At 42.5% G+C, this 27080-nt stretch overlaps 1 protein-coding gene across 2 annotated transcripts; it reads right to left on the bottom strand.

Annotated features, from left to right (window-relative positions):
* Positions 1–1668: 1668 nt before the first annotated feature.
* On the bottom strand, positions 1669–27040 carry DHX9 (DExH-box helicase 9). Of its 2 annotated transcripts, XM_014886695.2 has the most exons (27): positions 26871–27040; positions 24639–24779; positions 23564–23678; positions 23209–23321; positions 22706–22851; positions 19332–19378; positions 18843–18976; positions 18409–18498; positions 18154–18315; positions 16783–16860; positions 16283–16474; positions 15487–15628; positions 14919–15001; positions 13624–13780; positions 13352–13452; positions 12561–12774; positions 12283–12377; positions 12062–12135; positions 11276–11428; positions 9749–9909; positions 7994–8105; positions 7242–7403; positions 7013–7140; positions 5701–5930; positions 4049–4164; positions 2600–2800; positions 1669–2129 (listed from the first exon to the last, which is right to left on the bottom strand). In XM_014886695.2, the coding sequence occupies exons 1-27, from the start codon at positions 26979–26981 to the stop codon at positions 1865–1867; spliced, it is 3723 nt and encodes a 1240-aa protein (XP_014742181.2). In that variant the 5' UTR covers positions 26982–27040; the 3' UTR covers positions 1669–1864. The 2 variants fall into 2 exon arrangements, with proteins under 2 accessions (XP_014742181.2, XP_088026293.1); XM_088170167.1 differs by lacking the exons at positions 22706–22851; positions 23209–23321; positions 23564–23678; positions 24639–24779; positions 26871–27040 and adding an exon at positions 20619–20747.
* Positions 27041–27080: the final 40 nt, after the last annotated feature.

Genomic DNA, 27080 nt, shown 5'->3' with positions numbered 1-27080 from the left:
GTGAATGAACAGGGCTATGGTGATGAACTGTACCCATGACACACAGATGTCTTGGGGAGCTACAAAATTCATCACTGCATCAGTACCGGGATGAGTGAGACCTCCCAGGACAACCAGTAGGATATTAATGGTAACATTTTTTCACTTTTTCTTCCCAGTAATAGTAAATAATAGCTTTCCAGTTACAAATTAGAAACAATTCTGTAAATAGACCAGAGAAAGATCAACTTCACTCTAAAAAGGGTATTTCTTTAGCTATGACTTAACATCAAATACCCCAGTAAAACCATTCTTTGCTAGTATCATAGGATATTGTACATACACTTGATAATCCTTAGAACCCTATTCTACTTCCTTCCCTTGCACCAATCTCTTGCCTCTTGTTTAAATGTTGACCACTAACAGCCAGAGGAAATTAGAAAGCTTTAACAGATAGTAGATCATAATCCAGACTTGTGAGCTTGAGACTAAAATTAAGTAGAATTATCTTTAAAATCACTGGACTTCTGCTTATTGCTTCCAGTTTGGTGCTAGTATGACTAGCTCATGACTGAGAACACCATGTGTGAGGGGCAAGCTGAGGAAAGCAGTTTTTATATAGATGCAGTGACTACAGATGTGCAAAGGGAAGGTGGCTAATCCTATAGCACATCTTCCAATGTCCATCCCTGCTGACTCCCCCAGAGGTTGTTCCTGGGCCCAAACTGGAAAAGAAAATCATGTTTTTCTACAACGGTGGCATAGAGTGACAATTCTTCGTTTGTTTGTTCATTCTTCAACCTACAGAAAAGTCTGCATGAGCAGAAGGAGGGGTGGGGTTTACTGCAGCAGAGCATGCAGGAGATAATACATGCCCCACAGTAAATTAAATTTGGAGATTCATACTGATCCTCTGTAATTCAGAGCTGGATTAAAGAAGGAGTGCTTCACCCTTACCTAATTTTTAAGAACTCTTCATGACAACACAAAAAATATTGGACTTGCTTTGCAACCACCACCATTTTCTACACCCCAGTAAGCACAAATAATTACCGCTTCTGCAGTGGCATTAGTGGGGAGGTGGGGAGGTTAATTTTGTCAGACTTGGTAATGCAACAGGGCTGAAAGGCTTCTTATCCTCTCTGTGTCAATACACCTCTGTGAGCACCAGGCAGCCAACTGAGTTTCCAGTATCTGGAATCCAATGGGTTCCCATTAAAGAACTGTCCTCTTAGACATGGATCTGGAGGAATGAAACCTGACTGATTGGGAATAGTAATGAACACTGTTCTTGCATGAAGGGAACAATTAATGCTTCTGAGATTACTTCAGGCTCTGCAGAGACCAGCAGTATCACATCAGTCTTGGAAAAAGTATTCCATGTTCCTGCATGATCTGGATCACCCAAACAACTCACCACAGAGGGCAGGAGGCTGGCTGCAAAGGAACCTAGTGCTGCCTGGCATGGTAAGAAAACCACTGCAGCAAAGACTGTTTGCACAGCTTGTTAGACAGTGAAGTGAAATCCCCACTGAGCCTAAGATGTGGTCTGGAATCTATTTGGCAGGAAATGGTTTGAGACACTGAAAAGGTTTCCTCAGAATGCCTTGTATCTCTAACAATCACAATTAGCAACAGAAGCCTTCAAAATTCAAATCCAAACACAAAATCAAAGGTATAGTATGCAAGTCTTTAGAAACAAACTCTTTATTAAGAACAAAATAATACAACTTGCAGGACATTCCCTAAGGGCATGATATATTACAGAGCTGTACTTGTACTAAGGAACCAAAAAAACCCCATACAAACTGGGAAGAGGAAGAAAGGAATTTGGGAAGGAAATGCACTTTTGTTGAAGTGGAAACACTCCACTGAACTGCTATCATTACCACCCACCCCTGCCCACATCCCAGTAGCCTCCTCGGTAGCCCCTGCCCGCTCCTCGGTATCCTCCTCCTCGGCAGGCACCCCCACCTCCGTAGCCTCCCCCAGGATTACCAGGGAATCCTCTTCCTGCCGAGTGCCAGCTGGAGTAGCCACCGTAGCCTCTGCCCCTGTGGCTGGAGCCGTGCCCGTAACCTCCCCGGCCTCGAAGGCCACCCCCGTTGTCATAGCGAGCCATCTTGGGCGGGCGGGGGCCATCCCCGAACCTGGCAAACAACAGCACCATGCACTTGAGGCAATCTTACAAACTGCATCTCTTAAAGACACGAAATAGCACAACCCTCAGCTAAGGCACCTCCATTTCCTGCGAATGCAATATGATGGTTGAACTACAGTTGCACTTTTGCAACTTTTCCCACTTCAGAAAAGTTTCCTTTGCTTCAGAAGCAAGGGATGGAAACAACTGGCAACAGAGGGGTGCAAGCCCAGCCAAATATGTGTTTTCTTTCCAGGAAAAGGTTTGCCCAAAATAAATATGGATTTATCTTTTCTTTAAAAGATAATTTGTGCTTTGAGTTTTGGAAGAGGGGATGACAGCTTTTATTCCTGAGAGCTGTGTGTCCTTGTGGAAACAGGCAGTGACGTCTCTGCATCAGGCTTTGAGTGCGGGTATTTCACACATGCTCAGAACACAAGGCTGCAGGCCCCATGCTCACCTCCACGCTGCAGCTCTCACCTGGTGCTGGCAGCCGTGAGTGCCATCCCCGCCGCCGCTGGCCGGGACAGCTGCCGGATCACGTTCAGCATCCGCTCGTGCGCCGGGTCCAGCTGCCGGATGATCCCAGGATCCTTGGTCACTTCCACCACCAGGGCCTCCATGGCAGCGCGCAGAGCGGTGATGCAGGCGGCCGCCGCGTGCGGCATCTTCAGCTTGATCCTGCAGCACAAAGAGCAGTTAGAGCTGCCAGGGCAACACCTGGGAAGGAAGAGGTGCTGCAGGGTGGCTTTTCATTCAGCCAGAAACCTACATTCTCATCTCTGAAATTCTAATTTGTCACTGAAGGGGTGAGAAATTGAGGAGGCAAATTTGAAAGATCCCTAAAATTTGGTGTTGTTAAAACATAACCATTCTTCTGGCAAAATTTGCTTTTGAAATTTAACAAGGGGCCGTGAAGATGCTCTGGGGGCTGAAACTCCTCTGCTCTGGAGACAGGCTGGGAGAGCTGGAGGTGTTCAGCCTGGAGAAGGCCTCCAGGGAGGAGAGCTCCTTCCAGTGCCTAAAGAGGGCTTCCAAAATGAGGTACAGGCAGATAGTGATAGGATAAGGGAGAATTGTTTTAAACAGATAAAGGGCAGGGTTAGATGGGATATTGGGAAGAAATTCTTCCCTGTAAGGGTGGTGAAGCCCTGGCACAGAGAAGCTGTGGCTGCCCCATCCCTGAAAGTGTCCAAGGCCAGGCTGAACAGGGTTTGGAACAAGCTGGTCTACTGGAAGGTGTCCACCTGAGATGAGCTTTAAAGTTCTTCTCAATCCAAACCATTCTGTGATTTTATGATTCTATACTCGGATAAATTCAACATATAACCTCTTGCATCAAAACAGCAAGATACAAAAATATACTGAAAACATGAGGCTCCAAGATTTTGAGAGGTCCAACCCTCAAATCATTAGCAAATTAAGCTTAAGGAATTCTTTGCCTGTTTTACTAACTAAGGGAGAGAAGATAAGAAAAAAACCGAAACAAACATCCAGATAGTATTTGGTGATGGCCATAAAGTTTACACTGCCAGAGGCATATCTCTTCAAGCTGTGTTTCTGTGCCTTGAAAACAAGTTTTCCTCAGCCTTTGCCTGAGGAGGAGGTCTAAAACACATAACATCTTTTACGTTTCAATTAAAGAGGAAAAAAACAGCAGTTTTTATGGAAACTGCCTCGTCCTGTTTTTATGTTTAAGCAGATATTCTGCAAGAAGCAGGGCTCAAATTAACCTGTCCCTTCCTCACAGGAAACAAAGGTGATGCCTTCCCAAGACACCTGTGGCCCATGGCTTGCTCTGGGATCCCTGTTCTGATCACAGACACTTGGTCTGTGTTAGCTGCACTTCCCCTCAGTCAGCTCTGAACTGGATGAGCTTCCATGACCACTCCTTGATTCCATGATTCTGAGCACCAAGGAGATCCATACCAGTCATCCACCAGAATGAGCTCCCCGTCTGACAGGACTTTCTTGGAAGCAAAGAGGAGCAGCTGCAGCGGGCTCACCAAGGTCATGGTTTTGGCAGAGATAGCTCGTGTTCGAATCTGCAAGTGAAAAAGGAAAATGACTCTTGAAATGGAAAACAGAGCTCTATACCTTCCTCTGGACATTGAAAACAGAGAATTCTGTAAAAAAACTCCAAACACCACACAAAAAAGCTAGGTACAACGTTAGGAAATTACAAGAGCATTTGCACATACAAAATTGAATGCCAAGCAAAGGTTTTCAGGATTCAGCACTGGCTGCTGTAAAACCTCAACAAAAATTATCTTCCATTTTAAAATATTAATTTTCTGTGTCTGCAATTATGTAGTTTTGCAAGAGCCACCTCATGCTTTGCCAGCCTTAAAATGACCAGGGTACATCTGAATTTTCTTCCCACCCTTCAGTTACTGAGGCTGTGATGAAAAGCTTTAGAGGGGTCCTACTCATGCAAGTGTGGAAGTTGCCAGATGTCCATGCAGTCACTGCTGTGTCATGTTACACTGACCTTGAGCTTGAACCTGAACTGAGAATTTGGACAACATCAAGCCAGAGATAACTACATGCTACATGGCTCCTGCCCCTCAGTTTAAAGAGGAACTAATGGGCAGGGAGAGAGCTGCACACAAATCCTGCATTCCAGCCTCACCCAGGTGCTGTCTAGGATACTCTTAAGCCACCATCTAAGTCACTCTCCATTTGCTGTGTGTACTTTGGTTTAATAAAGCAAAACTTTTTGAACTCACAAGTCTTTTGCTGGGTTTAGGGGAATTTCACTTGAGAGAGATGGTCAAGGTGGATCCAAGGTCTGACCCTCCTGGAATCCTGATACAAAGGGTGAAGAAGCAGCAAAGCCTCACCCCAGCTCTGAACTATGGATTGGGAATCCAGACTGTCCAGACAAAATCCTTGTACCCAAAGGATTTAAAATTCTGGTTATTACCAAACACAAAAGCATTGCCTTCTCTTGCTTCTTGAGCAATAGCTGAGTTCACGATGGCTGTCACCGGAGCACAGGAGAGCTCATGGGGGTTGCAATGGACATACACAGAATGTGCATCAATTCACAGGATGGAGGAAAAAGTCGTGGAGACCTTTTGGGTGACACTTGGGAAATGTGAATTATCCTCAGGAGATGACACACTACCTACAGGCCAGAACAGGAGCACCCCACTGCCATATTCCACGTTCCCATTTTCTCCTTGGATTCATAAGCAGCAGAAGTGATAAGGATAAAAATTCTCTAATGCATAATTAGTATGCAAGCGCTCCTAAAACAAACTCTTAAAGAAGATTATGATTTAGATCCTTCTCTACAACCTGGCTATCATAACAAAACTCACAGGAACTTTCTGTGCACCTCTACTTCTACTGAAAGTGGTTGACTGGAAGTTACTTGGAGGCTGAGTGATACCAGGACCATATAACATTTACTTTCTGGAAAGAAAACCAACCAACAAACAATACCTTCCATCCAGTTCCCCACTAAAACTAGCTAAATATTGCAGTCAAGTTTTTTTTCTTATGACTTCTATATCAAAAAGGGCCTCTTGAACCATTTGGCAGCACATGATCAAGAATAAACCCAAAGTCTCTACCTTCTCTCCAAAAACAAAAAAGGGTGATGGATACTTGATGTCCTGACTGCTGAAAGGGCAGTTGACAGATGATTTGTGGATGAGAGCATTGTGCCCCTCAGTGGTAAGAATCTTCCTCTTCTCCTTGTGGTAGCAGACGTTGGGGTAGACCCCAAAAGCCAACAGGGAGATGACAACATCCAGGTTGTTATCAGGGCCAGTGTTGTTAAACGGTTGAGTCATCAAACATTCTGTTGGCAGAGAACAGAAGAGTGGTTTAAACCCATGGGACATGTAGGAGAGCACAACACAGCTATTTAGGATCTTGGATCAATACAGAGCTGTTTAGGATCCTGGATCAATGCCTTTTGTGATTGAATCAACTCCTAGATGTGATCTCCAATGACCTCTGCAATCAGAGCATATAAGTCCTACATTAAATTTTAAATTTTTTAATGGAGAATGAAAAGCTGAAAAATACTACTACAAAGAGGTATTTTTCTCTCCCAAACTCTTCAAAAACAAGGAAAGATAGGTTTGTCCAGAATGTGCTGTACCACAGTGTGTTTACTGCATTTGTTTTGGAGACAGATCTTTCGGGGGAGGTTAAAATGGATGTTTTTATTAGTTCATTTGTTACAAATCTCCCCCAGAGTCTCTAGTGGCTTGTTTTCAAGTCATCTTGCCCAGAAAGAAAATTACAGATAAATGCAGCAGTGATCCTAACAGCATGAGGAGAAAAAAAATAATGGAATTTAAAGAGGAAAAAAAAAAAAAAAAAAAAGGAGGGGAAATAAACATTTGCTTAGTCCAGGCAGCCGTGCCATTTCACTGAACTCCTCAGCAGCATCAGGCAAATTCAGAACCTGGTCAAGTTTAAGAATTTTTTCTCTAGAAAATGGAATAATTTGACACACTGCTGCACATCCCTCCTGCAGCACAAACCCAGGAAGTCACAGAACAGCACACTGTTCAGATCACACAGACTCCCCACTAAGGTCTATGGAAGGAAGGAGGAAAGCACAGCACAGCACATTTTGGAGAGCAAACAAGTGAAGGAGTCAGGGAGGTAACACTCTAAGGACACCTGTTTAATAGATTTTTAATCCTGCAGCTCTAACCTCAGCCTCCAAAATCTCTGTGTTGCACTACAGCCATCACAACTTTAGGATATAACACTGAAATTCCACCTGAATGCAGCTGTAAAAGTGGAGTAGAATTATGGCAAATCCATAACTATCATAACTATATTCCCCCTTTGCTTGTGTGCTCAACACAGATTATCCTGGTTATTTATTTATCATCTCAGAATGAAAAATGCAATCAGAATCACCTTCAGGAAAGCCAGAACTAATAAGTATGTCTTTTAGCTGGACTTTTGCTTCCCAAGTCATTCTAAGAGTGGCCATGCTGAGTCTTTTGTGTTCACAGAATCTTTTCTCTGCTTCTTCACCACCCATCCTGAAAAACAAACAGAGGGAATTAGAAGCCTGACCAAGGAAAGGAAAAGCTCACCCTGTGTTATTGTAACTGCCCATCACCTACTGTGCCAGACAACTTACCTTGCATCATCCCAGGCTTGGAAGACAGAGAGCAAAGCTACATGATCTGAATACCTGGTCCCAGCAAAATTCCTATGGACATATCCCAGGCGTTTGCCTTCATTGATGAAAGGTTCAGGGAAACAGGTAGCTGCAGAGATGGTACAAACAGCATCTCCCACACTGAAAGGAACCACAGAAGGGATCAGGATCATTAAGTTAGTGCTGCCAGCACCTGCTGCAGGCACCAGGGAAAACTTCTTTGCTAAAGACATTAGGAATTTGGCCTTTATCTGCTAGAATTCTTCACTGAAGCACTTCCCTGGAAACAGATGTTAAATTAGATCCTTCTGCCCTCCCCTCCCTCCACACACTACCTTCTTCTGGTGAAAAGGTCCCTCAGGACCCTATAGCCATCACAGGGACAAAGAACAGATCTTCTACTAAAGCAAAATGTGGAAATTGATTTTTCTCCTTATCTCATTATTAAATTCCATATCTCCCCACCTCTAGTTCACTGGTATACCTAGGTGCTTCAAGTCCCACTCCTAATTCAGAAATATTCACCCTCCACTGGTGTCTTGCCATTAACTGAATTTCACGACCACTGTATTGCCTACACTGGAAGTGATTTCTTCTCTGCTCCCATGCAGATTCAGTCACCACTCCCCAGCTACAGCATTTATTGCTCATCTAGATATACTGGTTTTTCGCTCTTGCACATGTCAAGAAGCTCAGGAACTCAGAGAAACCACTGAGACCACTCAACTTACTAAAAAATACAGCCCATGATCATCATCTTGCCCAGACGAGGTTCAATGGGAAGTTTGGCCAGGATTCTTCCAAGAGGTGTCAACTCATCATTGGAATCCAGGGCATCAAGCTCTGAAACAAGATCCCTTGTTATCAAGTTAGCTAACCCCAGAAATCTTTAGATAAGCAATTCAGACTTTTAATAGTTGTGTTTAAACTGAACCTCACTCAAGTTTAATGTCGGTTATACCATTGCTAACCTGATTTTCAAAACTGAGTAGAGGTCAGACAAGTTTTACTTCAGATTTACAGAATTTTTACTACCTCCTCTGCAAATAGAATAATCACAATGTAATTCACATACATAATTTTCCATTCCTTTTTAGTTTGCTTCTGTACAAACCCCTATTACCCTATTAAATCATCTATTATCTAATGAATCTAACTTAATTAATTTCTGCCTCAGAATTTCTGCCTGTCACAACCAGCTGCGGAGTCTTCATTGCCATTGCCAAATCACAGCATCCTCTTCATCAAAAAGAGACTCACCACAAACTCGTTCTTCCTTGAGACTTTACCTGCCTTTCTCTCCTCCCATCAGCTAAAAATTATCACCTGTATTCATCCTCAAAGCTACCAAAGGTTTTTTCACATAAAAAAAAAAATTAAAAATAAAAACCAAAAAGCTTTGTAGCCTCGGCAATTAAATGACAAAGAAAACACAAAGGATTCCTTGACCACCATCAAATCAATTTTTCCTGGTATCTATTGAACCCAAAAGCCCAAAGAATACTTTGAAGGATAACATAATTCACCTTCCTAAGAACATACTAGCAGTGTACCTACACTGAAAAATCACAGGTCATCCAGGAAAGAGAGGCACTTGCAGAAACAGCTATTTGGTGTTAAAACCACAAATGTTTGCCTTTTCCCCCTGGCTCTACAATTCTCAGCAGCACAGTATGAAAAGTCATTAAACCTGACTACATATCCCCAACTATATTTTTTCATTCTGGTCTCCCTCCTGTATATACAAGCAAAGTAGGCTCAGCACACAATTCTTCCATAAGATCAACAATCAAATAGATATTTCTCTTATTAAAAATTGTAGGAAGTGCTTATTTAGTGACATTTAAAAAGTGTGCTCAGGTTTGAGGTCACTTTTATGCTTTACATCTAAAGCACAAATTTAGAGTTCTTCCCTGCTCTATTTTATTCATATTCTAGTTAGTTCCTTGAAAAGAGTGGGGAGACAACTTAACTCCATGTCAGTTTCTTCTGTTTTTCATGCAGATTAATAAACTGGAGATTTAATTTCTTAATAAAATCGGAGATATTGGGTCAGCAAACTGTACAAAGTGGTAATTATTTAATAAACTACCAAGCTCTGTTTTTCAGTGTTTTTATAGAAGCTTTGTGAATGCCTCAAGCACTGGACTGAGTCTATATCAAACACAGCAGTGCCACAGCTGGAAAACAGGAAGCTGGAAGCTAACATAAATTACTGGTAAAACAACAAAACAAGCCTCAAGTTTGAAGGCTCAAGTTTCTTAAAGGAATAACACTCCACTGGGAATTCAAGTATTTCTTCAGCTGCACAAGCCACTGCCACCCACATGATGCCTCCAGGTTGCTGTGTCAGCCAGAATATGCTGCTCCACCACTCCAGCCAGAGCTGGTAGAGAAGTTTGTCAGAGATCACATGCATGGAAAACCACCTGGAGGCAGTTCCCCTAGGCCAGGATTACTGCAGAGCCCCGCGGGCACACCGATACCTCTCAGCGTGCGTTCGGCCTCGATCACGGCGTCCAGAGGGGGCGGCTCGATGGCTTTGGCCAAGAACTGCCCGATCCCGCCCAGCCGCAGCAGTTTGATGCTCAAAGCAATTTCGTGAAGTGGCGTTCGAAACATTTCAGGCGTCATGTGAGTCTGAAGTCTGGAATTAGAACAAAGTCCCATTTCTCTGAACACAGGCTTTGATCACCATGAGGGGTCATTCCACCAGCAGAAACCACCACCCTCCAAAGTAAACTCTGTCTGGAAGCCCACCCATCAGCTCTCTCTGTGCTCTGGGAACTGAGGCTCTTCTATCACAAAATTCTGTACCTCTCCCTTCTCTTTTGGGGTAAATTTTTGCTGGGAATGCAGAGTCCTCACATCTCCACTGCCAGCTGTGGGTTCTAGCATGAGCTGATCACAGAGCCTGCAGGGCTGAAGCACAATTACAAGCATGGCTGTGTCTAGCCTCACATTTGTCCTTTACAATCCTGTTCTACTCTAATAAGGAAGCTCTTATATTCCTGAGAGACAACCTGCTTTCAGCCTGCCCCACGTAAAAGCACTTTCCTAGTGCAGCTAGAAAAGGTTTCAAAACACCTTGAACAGATACCCTGATTCAGCTGGCACCAGATTTAGATGATTTCTCTCAAAAAACTATCTATACAAGTCTACAAACATTCTTCCTAAGCACCAAGGAACTTGTATATTTTGGGTTTATATTCTCTGAAGGAAGGTAACCTTAAAACCATGATTACTTCAGTAGCCTAAAATCAGTTCACTGTCAAAAACTGTTAATTAAAATCACTGCACTGTACTTAACAACAGAGCTAAATAAATTTGAGAAATTCAAGGAGATTTTTTTATCAACTGAGGCTTTCAAGAGTTTACAAAAAGTTGAACATCAAAACACAGCTATTCTGTAACCAGAGAAAGGGGCACTGAAACTTCTAGGACAGAGATCAGAGTGTAACTAACACTGTGTTGCCTTCTCCAACCAGCAAAGAGATTTCCATGGCTTTAGTAATGGAAAAACAATCTGGCAGAGAGCTCAAAAGTTTTAGCAACAGGGAATGTGTTAGAGCACCATGAAGGGGCTTCTTGGCCGTGGAATGAGGATGGAGAGAAAAGTAACATCTGCCATCCCAGCTTTTTACCACCTTCATTACAAAATGGCCCATTACACGGCAATGCCAGGTACCCCTGGTTTTTGAAGGCAGACTAGAGCCTCATCCTCATTAAAAAGCTCTTTTCCTTGCCTCAATTCCCAAGCAGTATTACTCTCGAGAGGTTCAGTAGGTTGCAGTGAAAAATTATGAACTATGTATCCACCTCATACTATGGGTAAAAGCACAACATAAGTACATTTCTTTTAAACCAAAAAACTGAGATATTTCAGTGTAAGCCAACTTCATCCCTCTCCTCTGTGTACTTTTTACAACGATTTCCCCAGTTTGACCCGAAGCAGCACCAACAGTTCTGGAAGAATTCCCTGGGGGATTTATTTCTGGAGACCACAACCTCACCTCTCAAAGCGAGCTCTGCTGCACAAATGGAAACAGAAGCCGGCTCGCACGCGCCCAGCTCTGCCTTTCCGCTGCTCCAAATTGGTTTTTGATGCCCACACCGTGGCATAGTTTGTCATGTTGTTGTGAGCAGTGAACAGCTTCACTTTTTGCCTGTTACAGGAAAAACACCACTAAAGATCAAACGTGCTTCATCTTAAGCCCTGCTGAATCAGTTCCTATTTTATGGCTTGCAGTCACATTGCTTTTAAGAAGCCAACCACCCCCAAGCTTTGGTTAGTCAGGCATCAGTCCGGAAACTAAACCATCACACTCTTTTTAAAGCAGTGCCCTAGACTATTGCACAGATTAATGTTCTCACAACTGTCCAAAAAGCATAAAATTCTCATGAATTCATGAGCTCTCTGTGTGTAGTTTTCTTAGAGAGCATGCACAGCAAGGCAGGAACTCTAACAGACTACAAAAATCTTCCTCTTTATCATCAGCCAAACACTGAGAGTTTGTAAAACTCCTTTGGCAGATTACGTCTACCAAATTGGTGTGGAGACCCAGTGACACCTCACATGAATAGTGCCAGCATGACCAACCCAGTCCCCTGAGATGCCAGCATGGTGTGTCACTGTACTGACCAGCTAAAGACAATGCTAATTTGTCCTGAGGGAGTTAGAGTTCTCAAACTTAGCTCAGAGAGCATGGGAACACAAGGCACTTCTGTGTGCTCCTAAAACCTCTTTTGCATTCCCAAGGGTAGGATCTATGAAACAAAAAGCTGCTTTATGAACTCACTTGCAAGAGTCAATAACAAAGACCACATCATTGATGGTAATACTGGTCTCGGCAATACTGGTAGATAAAATAACCTAAAAAACCCAAGAAATGCAAAGTGATGTTATTTGGTCTGAAAAAGCTGATAATGCCCAGCAAGATAAACTACAGAATTTACTTAAAAAGTCAGCAGTAAGTTCCCCAAAAGCCCAAGAGAACTGTGCATAGAGAAGGCTCCGTACTTTGGTCACCCCAGGAGGCACAGGATCAAACACTCGACGCTGCTCCTCCAGAGGAATCTGAGAATGCAGAGGTAAAATCCTGTACTGGTGGCTTCCTACAAAGGAATACAAGAAGGTTGGTCACTATTACACGAATCTCATTTCTTCTTTCCACAACATAAAAATTTCTGGCCATTCACTCTCACAACAAATTAGCTTCTTAAGCCACTCATCCAACTCCCATCTTCACACAGTCAGTAGTTTCCTTGGGAAAAGATGAACAGAAGAGCTGCTTGTACCAAAGCGTGGGTTCATTTCTAAATGCTTCTGCATTGTATAGATTAAGTTCCAGCCGGGTAAGAAAATAAGGACAGCTCCTGGGACATTCAGAGTCCTGATATAAATCAGCAGAGCCTCAATGAGTTCAAAAGAGGTTTCTCTCTCGTTCAGCTGAGCCATGGAGTGCTTTGTTTCTGGGCCATATTCATCGCTGCAAATAAGGTTGCAGTTGGCCTACAAAAGAAAAATACCACAAAGGAAATCATGTAAATTAATTTACTCTGGCTGGCCAGGCAAATAAGAAAATGAGATATGTGGGTAGATGCCTTTCAAGCAAAAATGGCTATGTTCAATTAAGTGGCCCAAACAAAAGTTCCGAATCTACAAAAATTAGAAGCTGAATAAAACTGATATTTTCTTGAGTGTATGTAAACGTTGACAATATCAACTGCAAGAGAAGAAGAGGGTGAATCTAAATTTTCCCCCCTAAAAATGTACCACCAAGCTCCTATTTCTCTATTTTTTTTTCCAAGGTTAACAATCTTTACTTTCAAAAGCATTTCAGTTTTAGCTTTAAAGAGAAGTAGGTGAACAAAACATGGGAACTCTTGCTTCAATGAAAAGAATTCTTCAGGTTACAATGGCAAGAAGAAAATTTAGTTCCACTGCTGAAGTTAACAGCAATCTCAGATATTAAAAGTAGGAAAGCTGCTAGAAATGTTTCACTTCAACAATGCTAAATGAATTACACTGAAGCTGGAGTACTAAAAATGGCACTTGTTTAATTTCTCATATTAAAATACAAACATACATCATCATCTTCAGTGCTTTCTTCATCCTTCTCTTTTTTCTTCTTTTCCTTTGGCGGAGGGACAAACTGAGTCATTTGAATACAATCTTCCAGAAAATAATCTGCAAGGACAGACAGATGATAAGGATTGACTGCTGGAAGCCTGTACAAGGGAACATAATTCTTTATATCATTTCTCAAGAGTCTTCTGAAATAAACCAGGATGTTTCAGAGTATGAATCCAAGACTGATAAAAACTCAAGTGGTTTCTGAAAGCACAACCAAGGATTTACCTTGGACAGGAAAGGTTCTCCCATAGACCTCAATGATGGGACAGTTGAAGAAGTATTCACAAAACATACTGGTATCAATGGTGGCAGACATGAGGACAACCCTGATTTCAGGATACACCTGAACGACATCCCTCAGCACCACCAAAAGGAAGTCAGTCTGCACAGAAAGAGAATAAGAGCAATGCTAACTTCATATCTATAAAAAGCACTATCTTCCCAAGAAACCAGAAGGAATGACACATCTGCTGAGCAAGAGAAGTAACAAGTAGAACAAAAGTGTTCTAAAACCAGAAACAGTTGTCAGTGCTTTTTTTTGAAATTACTGCCATGCCTGGGATAAGTGGTTTTTAGGATTTCCAGTGTAAATAAGGGTTTTTCTTTTCTACAAAAATAGCTTGCCTCCTTCCTAACGATACATTACAATCCCAGGTATTTTTAAGCTTGGCTTACATATAAAGTAGCCATAATTAATGAAATAGATAGGGATTACTCAGTGCAGGTATGTGTGATGTTTGTAGTTCTGTTTAAAGAGGACATTTATTTAGTTCTGCCATGCAGTCAGTTAGGCACACACTTAGCTCAATAGACAAAATTCCAATCTCACAATTTCCAAACTTGTATTTTACATCATTAACATGCATTTAACAGATGAAGAGATGCATCACAAAGCGTCTGTTGCAATTTTATTCAAATGAGTTCCCAAATTCTGTCCAAACAAGCTTAAACAACATGTCAGAACTTCTTGGTTTCTCTCACTCTTGGTATGACAAAGCTGAAACTCTACAGAATAATCAGGGGAACAGAAAATGTTTGCCATTTCAAATTACATACAATACCTTTCCTAATTCTATCATCAACTTGTATTTTACTTCATGTACACCCTGAATTTCAATGTATCACTATCAAGACTGCAGGTTCTGTGAATACCACCAGTAATACAACAGTGCCAGTAAAAACAGCATTCCAAAATAACAGTGTCATTCAGCATGCTCCCCCACTTGGACAAGATGTGTTTGTACTGTGGTGCTCCATTTTCCAGAGAGGACCAGGACACACGGGATCCTAACAGGAAAATAGTCAGAGGGCAGAAAGGAAGCACAGGTCCTTGCTCTGCTACTTAGATAAGGAACAATTAAGAATTCTAAAAATCTTATCGAAGAAGGAAAACCCACACATCTGACACTCACTAAGATACAGTGTCCTCTCACAAGCTGGCTACTACACACAAACACATACAGAAGTGAAACAGAACAGAAGCACACAGAGAGTAGGACTGTCATCACCAGCTAACTCACATTGATGTCTCTCTCATGGATCTCATCAACAATAACATGACTAATGCCACGGATCCCAGTCTCCACCTTTCTCAGAAGAACACCTAAACCAGAGACAGTAAGTAAATGTTCATGTAACAGTTCAACCTTCCCCCTCCCAGTCCCTGGTTTAAAAACCAGGAGGTGTGTAGGCTGTGCAGCCCCTTTTTCAACCCCATCTCTATTTACCACACTTTCCTTTGTACAAGTGATGGTGAGGCCACGAAGCATTACCACAAACCAGACTCTTCCGTCTGTCCCACCCAATGCTGCTTCCCCTTCTGTCTTTTAAGGACAATCAATGTACGGCAATTTTATCTCTTCATGGGATTATTTCTGTGTGCTCTCAGATCTGTATTATCAGACTTCTGAACAAAAATCTTAATTTTTCTTTGCACAACGGCATGTCAGCAAACTTTTATACAAAAAAACCTTTTCAATCTTCCAAGCAGACTTGATAAAAATTTTAATTGAACCGTATTTCTGCTTTTGCTGCTAACTCAGAGCTCAGACTCATGACAAGCTCCAAACATAAGGTAGCAATACAGACCTACAGTGCAGAACAGGATGCTGGCATGTGGCCGAGGGAGCACAGACTCGAATCGTACGCTGTACCCGCAGCTCTGCCCAGGCTCTTCCCCCCTCTCATAGGACACACGCTCCGCTACAGAAACCGCGCTGATCCTCCGGGGCTGAGGGGTGGAAAAGTTTTCCCCAACTTAATGAAGAGGTTTTAGAAGTTTATCACAATACAACTGAAAGCAATAAAGGAAGTTATAAATGCTGCAAGTGTCCTGTCCTAAGATTTCTTTACAAAGTAAAGAAGTCATAAAGTCACCCCAAGACATTATTAAACATTAATATTGCAACAGCACAGAAGTTTTTTCACAAAGGATGGATATAAGGGTATATGGCAACTACCAGCTGCTGTTTCCCAAATCATTTCCCCTTAGTCTGCTGAGAGTTTTCACCTGGGCAAGGTTCAAGCCAGGTTATCCAAACTGCAATTCCATGCAAGAGTAACATTCCAAACAAAAATACACATGAAGCTGAGGCTTCTCCTACTTATATTGCTGAGGAGGTATCTTTATGAACCATGTCCTGCAATGATAATAAGGTTCCTCAGCACATCCTTCAATCTTCCAGGGCCAGGTTGGATGGGGCTTGGAGCAACCTTGGCTAGTGGGTGGCATTGCTGACCATGGAATGGTGTTGGAATGAGACAAGCTTTAAGGTCCCTTCCAATCCCAGCCATTCCATGGTTCTTTGATTTTATCCTAATCAACAGGTGATTTCTCATATCCACCACAGAACTGCAGTGGCCACACTGGCCCCACATTCCTCACCTGTGTCACCACTATGTTACACTCAGCAGCTCGGTTGGTTCTGATGTATTCATCCAGGATATACTGGGGCACTTGAGTGGTTTTGCCACAACCAGTGGCACCACGGATGACAACAACAGAATTGTGATGGACTGCATCCAGAATTTCCCTTTCAAAATTCTTCAGAGGTAAGGCCTCTCGCTCTTCTTGGATCTGGAAAAAAAAGTCCAGGACATTTCCAAAAATCAGCCTCTTCTGTTCCACGTCTGTACTTTGCCTCACTTTTTCTACACTTTTCCCTTACCCAAAGGAAAAACTGCCAAAGAACAGGTCATAGTTTGTATTTTTTCCTGACACAGCACAACTCACCCCCACATCCACCCCAGTGGAACATCCAGCACGTCTGAAAACGTGGTGTGTATTTGTGCTGAAATCCAGCCTTATACACTTTGTGTAACGTTCAACCCCTTCTGGAAAATAAAGAGCCCAGCACAAGGATGAGGGTCACAGGAAACACTCACCCTCTGTAATTCCTGATCCTGCTCCAGACGGTACATGAAATCACTTTTCAGATCCATGCTTATTTGCTCCGGAGTGAGCTGGAAGTGCAAGACATTATTTGGAGGCTTTTTGACCCCTCTTCTTATCTACATCATAACTTCGGTGTCAGATCAGTCACACCAACATCGTGATGCCAAACATCCCTAAAGGATCATTTCCTGCATAACTCCCTGAAACCTGAGCTGTTTTATTTCATTCATTCCAGTGTATTAAACATTCATCTCCAAAGAAGTGTCTCAGAAAGACCGAGAGCACTGAAAAAGAACGACTGTTTAAATTTAAACACTGTGACTGAAGCATGCTCTATTCAGCAGTAAGCCAAGACGATGGTGATTTAAACAAGAGCTTTAAATATAAGTAATGATCTCATGTAAACACAAACCCACCCTTAAAATAGTAGCTAAAATGAGAAAACTCTGAAGAGAATTCATCAGGCAAATCCTGTCTCTCAACTGCAAAAGAAATCTGAAGAAATGCAAATCTGTTACCAAAGGGCTAGTTGTTTTTACTGCAAATAAGTCAGCTGTTCCAGTCAGAACTAGCACAAGTAAACTCTGAAGAGATTTGAAGCCGGCTCAATTTGCAATGTCCATATTGATTATGCATTTTATGCAGCAACAGCTAAATTCACATTACTTCCCTTTAATTTAAAAAAATCAATATATAACAATCAATACTAAATTAATGTAATTTATGGAAGAACTCCACTAGAAAAAGAATTAAATTATTTTGGCCATAAGCAATCTAAATGTTGTAGCAAAATCAAGTTCCTGCCCTGAGAGTCTTTTTTGACCAGGTTATACCAGTCAGACAAAACTACCCTCTGAACTTGGCAAACAGTAATTCTTTCCCTTCTCCTACATTTTACCATGCCACACTGTTGCTTTTCATTTGTTCTGTGCTGAATTGGACTAGAAATGACAAAAAGTAAGGAAGTTGGTTGCTTGTGTAGTGGCACTGGCTTGGAGAAGTTTCTCCTCCCAGAAAAGAGTCTGACCATGGAAGTATGGGAAAGAGAAGCCAGAGAATTTTAAATGACGTGCCCATGAACTTACCTTGTAATTTCAATTACAAACTTTGTATGGGTTGCACGATAGCAGGTAAAAGGTGAAACAAACCAGAGAATTGGGACACTCAATGTACTGCTGCTCAAGACCTGATAAAACATGAAGTAAACACAAAGAACCCTCTGCCTCCGGGCCAAGAAGGGAAGCAATTTTATCAGTGGACTGTCTTCTCCTTTGAAATAGCTCATCCTTTAAATCCTGGCAGGGGAGAAGCATTTAAGAGTTGTGGAAACATGGGGAAATCAAGCCATTTTTTAAGCTTACATTTGCCAGCGGACCCTCATCAATATTGCAGCCAGTCCAAGGGTTCCAGTTGGAATGAGGTGGTGACCAGGGAACAACTCCCATATGACTTTGTCTCTGCGATGGTTCAAAATGGGCCAACTTCCCAACGTTGATCATAACTGGATTACTGGGATCTTCAGGCTATAGATGCAAAAGCAGAGTGGGCAAAGACAGATAAAAGATAAAACAAGGAGGTGTGATGTTCCCTCCTGGGGTATTGAACCACACACTCACCAAAGGCACGATCTCCAGGGACAGCTCCCGGATCGTCTTTTGCAGATGATTTTCTAAGTCAGAAGACAGTGACACCTCATAGGGTTCCAACTAGGAAATATTTAAAAACTACACGTCATTATACACAAAAAGACAGGCACTGAAAGCCAGAACTGAGGGCTATTAGAGGTGAACCATCAAACACCTCCTTGTGAAACGAGGCCAAAGAGTATCATCAGTTTAGAATTCACAGTCTTGAAATATTTTGCTGACTTTTTACTGAATAAGGATTTGTAGGCTATTTTTAAATATCTGTGTTTAATTTCAGAGGAACATGCTCCCAAACTTGCAACCAAATACCTAAATAATACATAATCCTTGGTATGTGTGTATATATATATATATAATTTGAATTGAATGAAAGCAGTAATTCCTGTCCCTCCTGCCAAACTCACCGATTCTCCTTTCTTCTTTGTCTGTCCAGTGTAAGGCTCAATGACACCAAGATGGTAGAGCTGTCTGACCAGGGAAAGGGCACAGGACTGTGCTGCCAGCTTTTTGTTTGATCCGTGCTCGCGACTGAAAATCCCTGCAGCACACAAAGGGCAGAGCTGTGGAGGAGTCAAGCAGCTTCCACAGAAGACACTATGCTGAACTGGGCTCTCTGACTGTACACTCAGATCAGGTCTCAAATCTTGATAAATCCAGAATTCCAACATAAAATCCAATCAGGCCCCTCCATTGCCCAGCTCATACTGGCTATATGATGTTACTTTACTGCTAAGTCCTTTGAAGTTTTTGTGCATTCAGCAACATCATACAAACGATCCTCTACCTGTGGAAGTGGCTCCAACACATAACTATAATAAACTCTGTACCCACAAATGTTCCTCTATACCAACACCCATCTCTTGCTTAGTTAAAAAATAAACAGGAGCACTTACTTCTGCCCAGCTGCTTCACATAAATGTTCATTTCTGCATAAAAGCTCCTGCAAGAGAAAGAAAGAACACAAAGGTACAATTACCATTAGCTGACACTGTAAAAATATTTACTCTTTCCAATATTTTTAGGCAAAGATCTCTGTCCTCAGTCAAAAACTCTCAATTCACCAATGACCAAGGTAAAGTATTACTGCTTTTAGTCCCTTTAACCCCAAGGTAGTAGGTAACAGACCTATCATCATCAGAACCAGTACATCTGATAAGAGTTCTGAATACACCACTTTTCAGCACTGAAATTTAAAGCCACGTTATTAAAAAATATGCTCTGAGATGTCCAAGTTACAAAGCAGGTGGGATGTTAGTGTAACCTTAACATGCATCTCAATGTACCATTAACTGTATCCCACATAAGTATTGGTATAACACTAATGCAACCCACTAAAAGCTGTGTTTAATGACTAGATGCAACATTTAATACCGTTACTCTGCTTTTTGCCACACATTTGATCAGCTCAGATCATAAATACAACCAAAGCAGGTCATTTAGTCAAAAACATGGAACTTATCTGACCAGGAGGCAGCAAACTTGAATTTGCATGAATTTCCATTCACTTATTGCCATATTCTGGAAACAGCAAAAGTTGAGTAATAGAGTAACAGAGTTACTCAAGAGTAACTCTGGTAGCAAACCCAACAGCTTGCTTAGTAGACAAGCAACCAGTTCAGTTAAAGGTTAAGTGGCATATTCATCACAGAATCATAGGATCATAGAATGGTTTGGGTTGGAAGGATGGTTAAAGACCATCTCATTCCAATCCCCTGCCATGGGCAGGGACACTTTCCACTATCCCAGCTTTCTCCAAGCCCCATCCAGCCTGGCCTTGCACTCTTCCAGGGGCAGGGCAGCCACAGCTGCTCTGGGCAACCCGTGCCAGGGCCTCACCACCCTGACAGAGAAGAATTCAGGCTTAAAAAAAAAAATCCTCAGCAGACGAGAACAGAAATTCTGATCCATGTTTTTAAGAATCCCAAACCTAAGCCACATAAAATATTAAAGCTGAATTCTCATAGGACAGATTTAAACTGGCAAATGTGACTCAAGGTACATGACTGGAATTTATTGGACTGAGATCCTCTTTGGAAACTAGGCCTTGGCATTTGCACAGGTGGAGGTTGTGCCTTGCACCTGCGTCCTTCATTTTTCGCTGCAAACAAACAATAAAAAAGGTTAAGTGAGTGATTTAAATTTCAGGTTAGACCTCCTTCCTGTGCTATCAGTGAACTGACCTTCAGGCACAGTGGCTTCAGGGGTCGAAGGCCACTGGCTCTCAGGGACACAACAGCCACCTAAGACACCGATGACAGTATGTTTCTCAGCCAGGCCTACAGTCAGCATTCAATCTCATTCTCCTCCACCTGAGGGGAGAACAGCAACACCAGAAATCAGTTTGCAGCAGAATCCCACATGATTCCCTAGTCCAGCTTCAGCAGCCTGTGTATGAGCAGGCCCAGGTATGTGGTGTCAGTCTTCAACAGGAACAGAAGGAGGCACAGGTACTCCAACACAGAAAAGCAACATCCCATCCCTTAATATGAGCTCATGCTTTGTGTTTTAGGATAACCATCTTTATATTTACAACTTATACCCTCCTGTCACAGTTAAAGTTCCCAAATTCAAATTTTCCAGCTATTACTATGTTCTCAGACCATGAATATGATTAATTGACCACAAACCTCTGACAGCATGGCTGACATACCTGTTATAATTTATATCTCTGATCATTACCTCAAAAATACCCCAAAACAGATGAGTAAGATGCATGATAACTGATAATTCTTTAAACAAATGCAACAACCTGAACTATATTATATCCTCAAAATTCCAAAAACATCCCTCTCCTGTTACACACACCAAAAAGATTAAATCCAACAGTCTCCCATCAGTCTCTCAAGGAGCCCTACAACACATTAGGATTGTTTCATTGCTTATTTGATCTGTTGCAGTAGGTAGTGAATTGCCCCTTCTGCCATTCCATCCAGGGCAATCCACATACACTTCCCTGAACAAAGAGTATATAGGAAACTCTGAAATACACTCCAGAAGAACAATAACCAGGCTGAGAAACATACTGTCATCGGTATAATTTCATTCTGCTCAAGACTAGATAAATTTAAATACACAGAGTTTAAAGCTGCAGAAGGTGTAACAAAAACTGGGCAAATAATTACACAAATAATCCCTAAGCTACAAGATAGAAGAAATGTTCAGAAGCTATGCCTGCAACAAGCATAATTTAAATTCCTAGTACTGTACAAACTAACTTTTTATGTCACTCATTTAAGTGAAGGAAATGGCCTTGCCTGAGAGGCATAAATTGAGATGAAGTGACTTGAAGACAGGTTTTAGATGAGAACTTACAACTTTCTGCACAAATGCACATCTTTTAGATGTTCCAAATGATTGAAAGACTCAATAACAGAAGAATACCTTAAGTCCTGCAAGTGAGACTCTCTTGAAAGGCTGTAATAAGAAAATTCTCTTGTCTCTCTAAAAATGTTGTATTTAACTCTCATAGAACACAAATTGTTTATATAATGCAAAAAAGCCCAAACCCAATCAGGAGAATCCAGCAGCAGCAGCATGCCATTATTTCTGGCCACAAAACATCATTATATTTCAGCAGAAATAATACAATATCCTAATGTCTGGATGATTTGTAAAGACTGTGCATAAAGAATTGATGGTTTTTATTATTTTATCCCTATTAGGAACAATCTGTTATGAACTACTTTCATTTGGGAGAAGCATATGCAAATTCTCTGTTGGAATGGCTAAAAGTCAAAAAAGAGTAATATCCAGCTGGTCTTAACTGAAACTTAAGACTCTCAGAACTCCTTTGGGAAGATTCTGCCAAACTGCTTTTTTCAAAAGAAGATTCCATTGCCAAAAAAGTTAACTGTAATAAATATGTATTATATAATTATATAGATATGTAATAAAAGAAATATAAAATGCCCTTACAGCACATTACTACATAAGCAAATTTAAAATTTACCTAAAGTGCACAAAGGCAACAACAGTCACAGACAACTACCACAAGCAATTGAGCTCTCTTTTCACAGAAACTGACACCCCAGCAGCTGACTAGAGGACAGAAATCAATTTAAAAGCTGCATATCCAGAATTTCTCAGAAATTTCTTAAATCCCTCAGATCTCTGCACTGAGGCTCCTCATCCCCATATCAATATTTAGGGATGTTGTTGGTTCTGGCAAAGAACACTATGGCTCTATGGAGCATGGCAAGTAAGTGTGAACCACTGTAAAAAATATTTTGAACCCTTCATACACAGACAGTGACTAAAACCACCAAACCTGTTATGATCAGGCCCCATTTCAGTATATTTATATTCTTCCTGGATCTTCTCCTTTTGGAAAAACTGGTTCAAACGTGCCTTGGCATTTTCTAAGGTCCAACCCCCGTGAAGATCTGCATTTAAGTCCACTTTTGACTCTGAGGTCTAATATGGAAAAAAAAAAAAGTATCATTTACCAATTTAAAGATTAGGTAATTCACCTGTATGCTATAAAATAATTAAGACATCACAGAATATACTAAAAAGTCCTCTGCAATTCTTTATTTTCTGAATAAAATGTCTGTAAAAAGTCCTGGATATTCAGACTATCCAGAGCGATTTACTTGTTCCTAGCTTAAACAAATTACCTTTATTAAAAGTCAACAAATAAATCTGCAGCTTAAACTAACTGCAAAATAGCAAAAGAAAACTTCAAGCTTGATTATAAACACAAATAACAAATTAAAGGGGATGAAAGATACCTATTTAAGAACTAATGGAGAATTCCTCTGCATGACTTACTTCCTGCACTTCTTGCTCCTCTTTCCTGGAATAATAATCTTGCAAGTTTGCACCCCGATCCCATTGAGCTCCCTGACTGCCACAGTTTTCAGGTGCTGCACCTGGTCGATTGCCTACCACACAGAAAAAAAAATTAAAAATAAGATAACTCCCCAAAACATGTTCTTAGCAATGGAGAGGCATTGCCTGGCCATTTTGACAGGCCATGACCAGTCCCTCAGATCTCATGCAGTCATCCACATCTCTGCCTCAAAACTATGACTTCAGTGTCCTGTCTGCAGAGTGATGCAATTTGGGGGAGAAATCACCACCAAAATACATTCAAATACACAGAAATTACAGTTTTCAGTCTTACCTACTTCATTTTTTATAAGCAAATGTGGAGGAAGAGGTCCCCCCACAGCTGAACTGGAACCAGTGACACCTCTAGCTGCTTCCTGTCCTCCAGTGGTGATATCACCTGCTGCTGGCTAGGGAAAGGAATGAAGAAAAACCTCAGCACATCAGTGCAGAACAAGTAATTTTACTATTTAGCTAGAAATTGTTCAGGAAGTTTAAAGACCTCAGGCAACATTATGCAACAGTTATTCCCTGTAAATATGCAATAGTTACTACCCAGAAGCAACCCCAATAGCAACACAACTGTGAATACTTTAACACTGAACTGCTGAGAAACTAATTGGCACGGCAAAACCAAGATATCAGTCCTGTTCCCATTAGGCTGATGAGGCAGGGAAGCTGCTTCCACTGAGAAAACTCATGTACCCTCAATGGAGCACTGGAAGATTCTTCCCTCTCAATAGGTAACACATAACTTCATGCTTTATTTATTTTTCTAAATTTGCTGTAATGATAGAGTTACCCTCCTCTTCATCAGCCTTTAAGTAATAGTCAGTGCTGAGTGTTCACAAAACATCATAAACAGCAGTGATCCTGCTACACACCTTGAGCAATTACAGTTTAAAAATGCCAGATTTTCAATATCTGGTTTGATATATCTGTGACTATTATTTTGGAGGTTGGTTTTGTTTTTTTTTAAAGCACACAGGTTTATATATATTATATATATATTAGAACAAGGCTATAGAACTTCACAGTGTCAGGTGTGAGAACTCAGCACTTTTAAAGCCAGGCTATACCTCACAGGGACTCAATTCTTTCCAGCCTCATCAGCTTTGCAGCCCAACATGCAGCTGTATTTACCAGATCATCCTACAGCATTCAGCTGGAGTTGATAATCTCAACGGTCTTTTCCAACCTAAATGATTTCATGATATTCTGTATGTGCCCCAGCCTTCCAGCAGTGCAAAAAGCCACTCACATTCATCACTGCACAGGGACACCAGACTGAACTCCAGGGATGAAACACAACCAGGAGCATGGCAGCAAAACGACAGGGTAGTCTTTGGTAAGGAGAAAGAGCAGCTTACTCCAAAAGCAGGAACTTCATCCTTCTTCATTTCATTCACTCGCACTAAGTAGTTGATGAAGTCTCGGGCAGCATTGCTCTGTGCATCCTTCTTGTTGGTAGAGTTGCCCATGCCGACATAGTTGAAACCTTCCACTCGGACCTGCAAGGAACAACAAACGGCTCTCTGCAGCTGAAAGTGGTTTGGAGGGCAGCAACACCGACTGGAACACCAGATCCTGGCTGCTGATAGGTACAGGAGAAACAATATTGCAAACTATTGTTATATATCATTATGTATAGCTATATATTTCTGTAGGTTTTGAAAAGCAAACACCCTTCTGAGAACTTCTCCTCTCAGAGCACAAGGGCTTCCCAAAACCTTGTGGAAGAAGAAAAATTAATGCAGGAAGGGACCCTGGCAACACACAGCAGAAAACTCTGCAGAAGATCACTTTCCTAAACCTAAATCCCAAACCTTTGGACAACAAGGACAGGAATGACCTTGTGTCCTGTCAGCCATAGCTCCACGTTATTCCAACTACAGAGTTGTGATTTATTTTGGAGGGTTTTTTTTGGTTGTTTGGGTTTTTTTTGTACTTTAGAACAGCAATTCTATACCCTGGACAATGGTACCTCCAACCACATAATAATCACACAGGATTCACAGCCATCCTACCAGGCTGCAAAAATCAGCAAGAGAGATGTTTCAGTAAGACTGCATTTAAGTTTCCATGGATAATCACGGGGCAACAACATATGAAACTCAGTACAATACTTATATATTGTATAATACACAATATGTATGTATAGTGTATAGACTTTTTACAAAAAGCATGGAGTGACAGAACAAGGGGGAACAGCTTCACGCTGATAGAAGGCAGGGTTAGATGGGATATTAGGAAGAAATTGTTCCCTGTGAGTTTGGTGAGGCCCTAGCACAGGTTGCCCAGAGAAGCTCTGGCTGCCCCATCCCTGGAAGTGTTCAAGGCCAGGTTGGATGGGGCTTGGAGTAATCTGGGATAGTGGAAGGTATCTGTTCATGGCAGGGGGTGGGACTGGATGAGCTTAAATGTCTCTTCCAACTCAAATCATTCCATGATTCTGTAATATATCTAATATATCTATTAATACAACCATTCAATCTGACTATTGCTTAACCAGTTATAATACCTTGAAAATTGCTTTTATGCCACTGTGTTTCTTAGTTCTCTTACTGACACGGAATACAAATGGGGGGGGAAAGGTAAAATGATAAATTCAAGGTGTTTAGTGCAAATCCATGGCATCACTCATGAACTGATCTGTTCTACACATGGCCCCACACTTAGTGCCAGCTACCTGCCAGAACCAACCTGAATTCACAGCTCCCACAACCCCAGTATCTAGAGGCAGGAGTAAAGTACTACTACAACAGTGCAGCGTAGCAACCATTCCAATAAGAATTCTTTAATACGTTTCATCTCAAGTTCAAGAACAGACCAAAGCTCTTGGCAAAGAGTAGTGACATACAGTATCCCTAGCCAACTATTTTAACTGCAAGAAGGGTTGCACACAGTGCAGACACACACCACCCTAAAATAAACCAATCCTGTTTTCCCTCTAAGACCATCATTCTTCCCTCCTTTCACACGGTGCACACACAGCCAGGACACTCTGGTTCAAAGCGTTCCAGCCCTCCCTGAGCCCTCGGCTTCCAGTGACTCCCACCCAGGCCGGGCAGAGCCCAGATCCCGGACAGGACCCCAGACCGCCGGCGCTGACCGCAGGGTCCTTCTGGCAGTGCTAACCCCGGCAGTACCCCCAGCAGAGCCCCACGTTTCCTCTGACAGAGCCGCCAGAACGGCTCCCAGATCCCCCGGCAGAGCCCCAGGTCCGGCCCGGCAGGGTCCTCGGCAGCACCCCCAGACCCCGTCACGAACCTCAGATTCCCGGCAGGGCCCCACATTCCCTTCGACAGGGTCCTCAGACCCCCGGCAGAGCTCCAGGTACCTCCCGGACTCAGGCTCACGGCACGGTCCAAGTTCCCTCTGGTAGAGCCTCCAAACCCCCAGCCCGACACCCAGCAGGGCCCTCAGACTCCCGACAGAACCGCGACAACACGCCCAGACACCGGCAGGGTCCGTCCATAGCCCCGGAAGGCCGCAGTCTCCCTCTGTTATCCCCAAACCCACGGCACAGCCCTAAGTCCCCCTCACAGCTCCCAATCCCCCCAGTGCGGCCAGCCCGCTCCCCCGGCAGGGCAGGACCGCACCTCGCAGAGGAAGGTCTGCCGACCGCGGCCGCCGGCAGCGCGGATCTCGTAGGCCGGCATCACCCTCCTCCTGCCGCACCAGGCGTACAGATAGTTCTTCACGTCCCCCATGGCCGGTCCGGGGCATCGGGGCACGGCCGCTCGCTCCAGCCAGCGCCGGGCCCACGGCAGCACCGCACGGCAGCGCCTGCGCGCGGCCGGACGGCGGCC

The sequence above is a fragment of the Sturnus vulgaris genome, chromosome 9, assembly GCF_052056855.1.
Source record: "Sturnus vulgaris isolate bStuVul1 chromosome 9, bStuVul1.hap1, whole genome shotgun sequence".
NCBI lineage: Eukaryota > Metazoa > Chordata > Aves > Passeriformes > Sturnidae > Sturnus > Sturnus vulgaris.
Note: the sequence above shows the minus strand (reverse complement) of the source record. Positions and strands in the feature narration are given on the sequence as shown.

Coding starts and splice junctions, on each gene's coding strand:
- DHX9 (XM_014886695.2), bottom strand. CDS start 26,981: ATGGGGGACGTGAAGAACTATCTGTACGCCTGGTGCGGCAGGAGGAGG. Junction 12,775..13,351: donor AAAGCACTGAAGATGATGAT/GTATGTTTGTAT, acceptor TTTCTTTTGTAG/GCCAACTGCAACCTTATTTG. Junction 12,136..12,282: donor TGCCTCCTGGGGTGACCAAA/GTACGGAGCCTT, acceptor TGGGTTTTTTAG/GTTATTTTATCTACCAGTAT.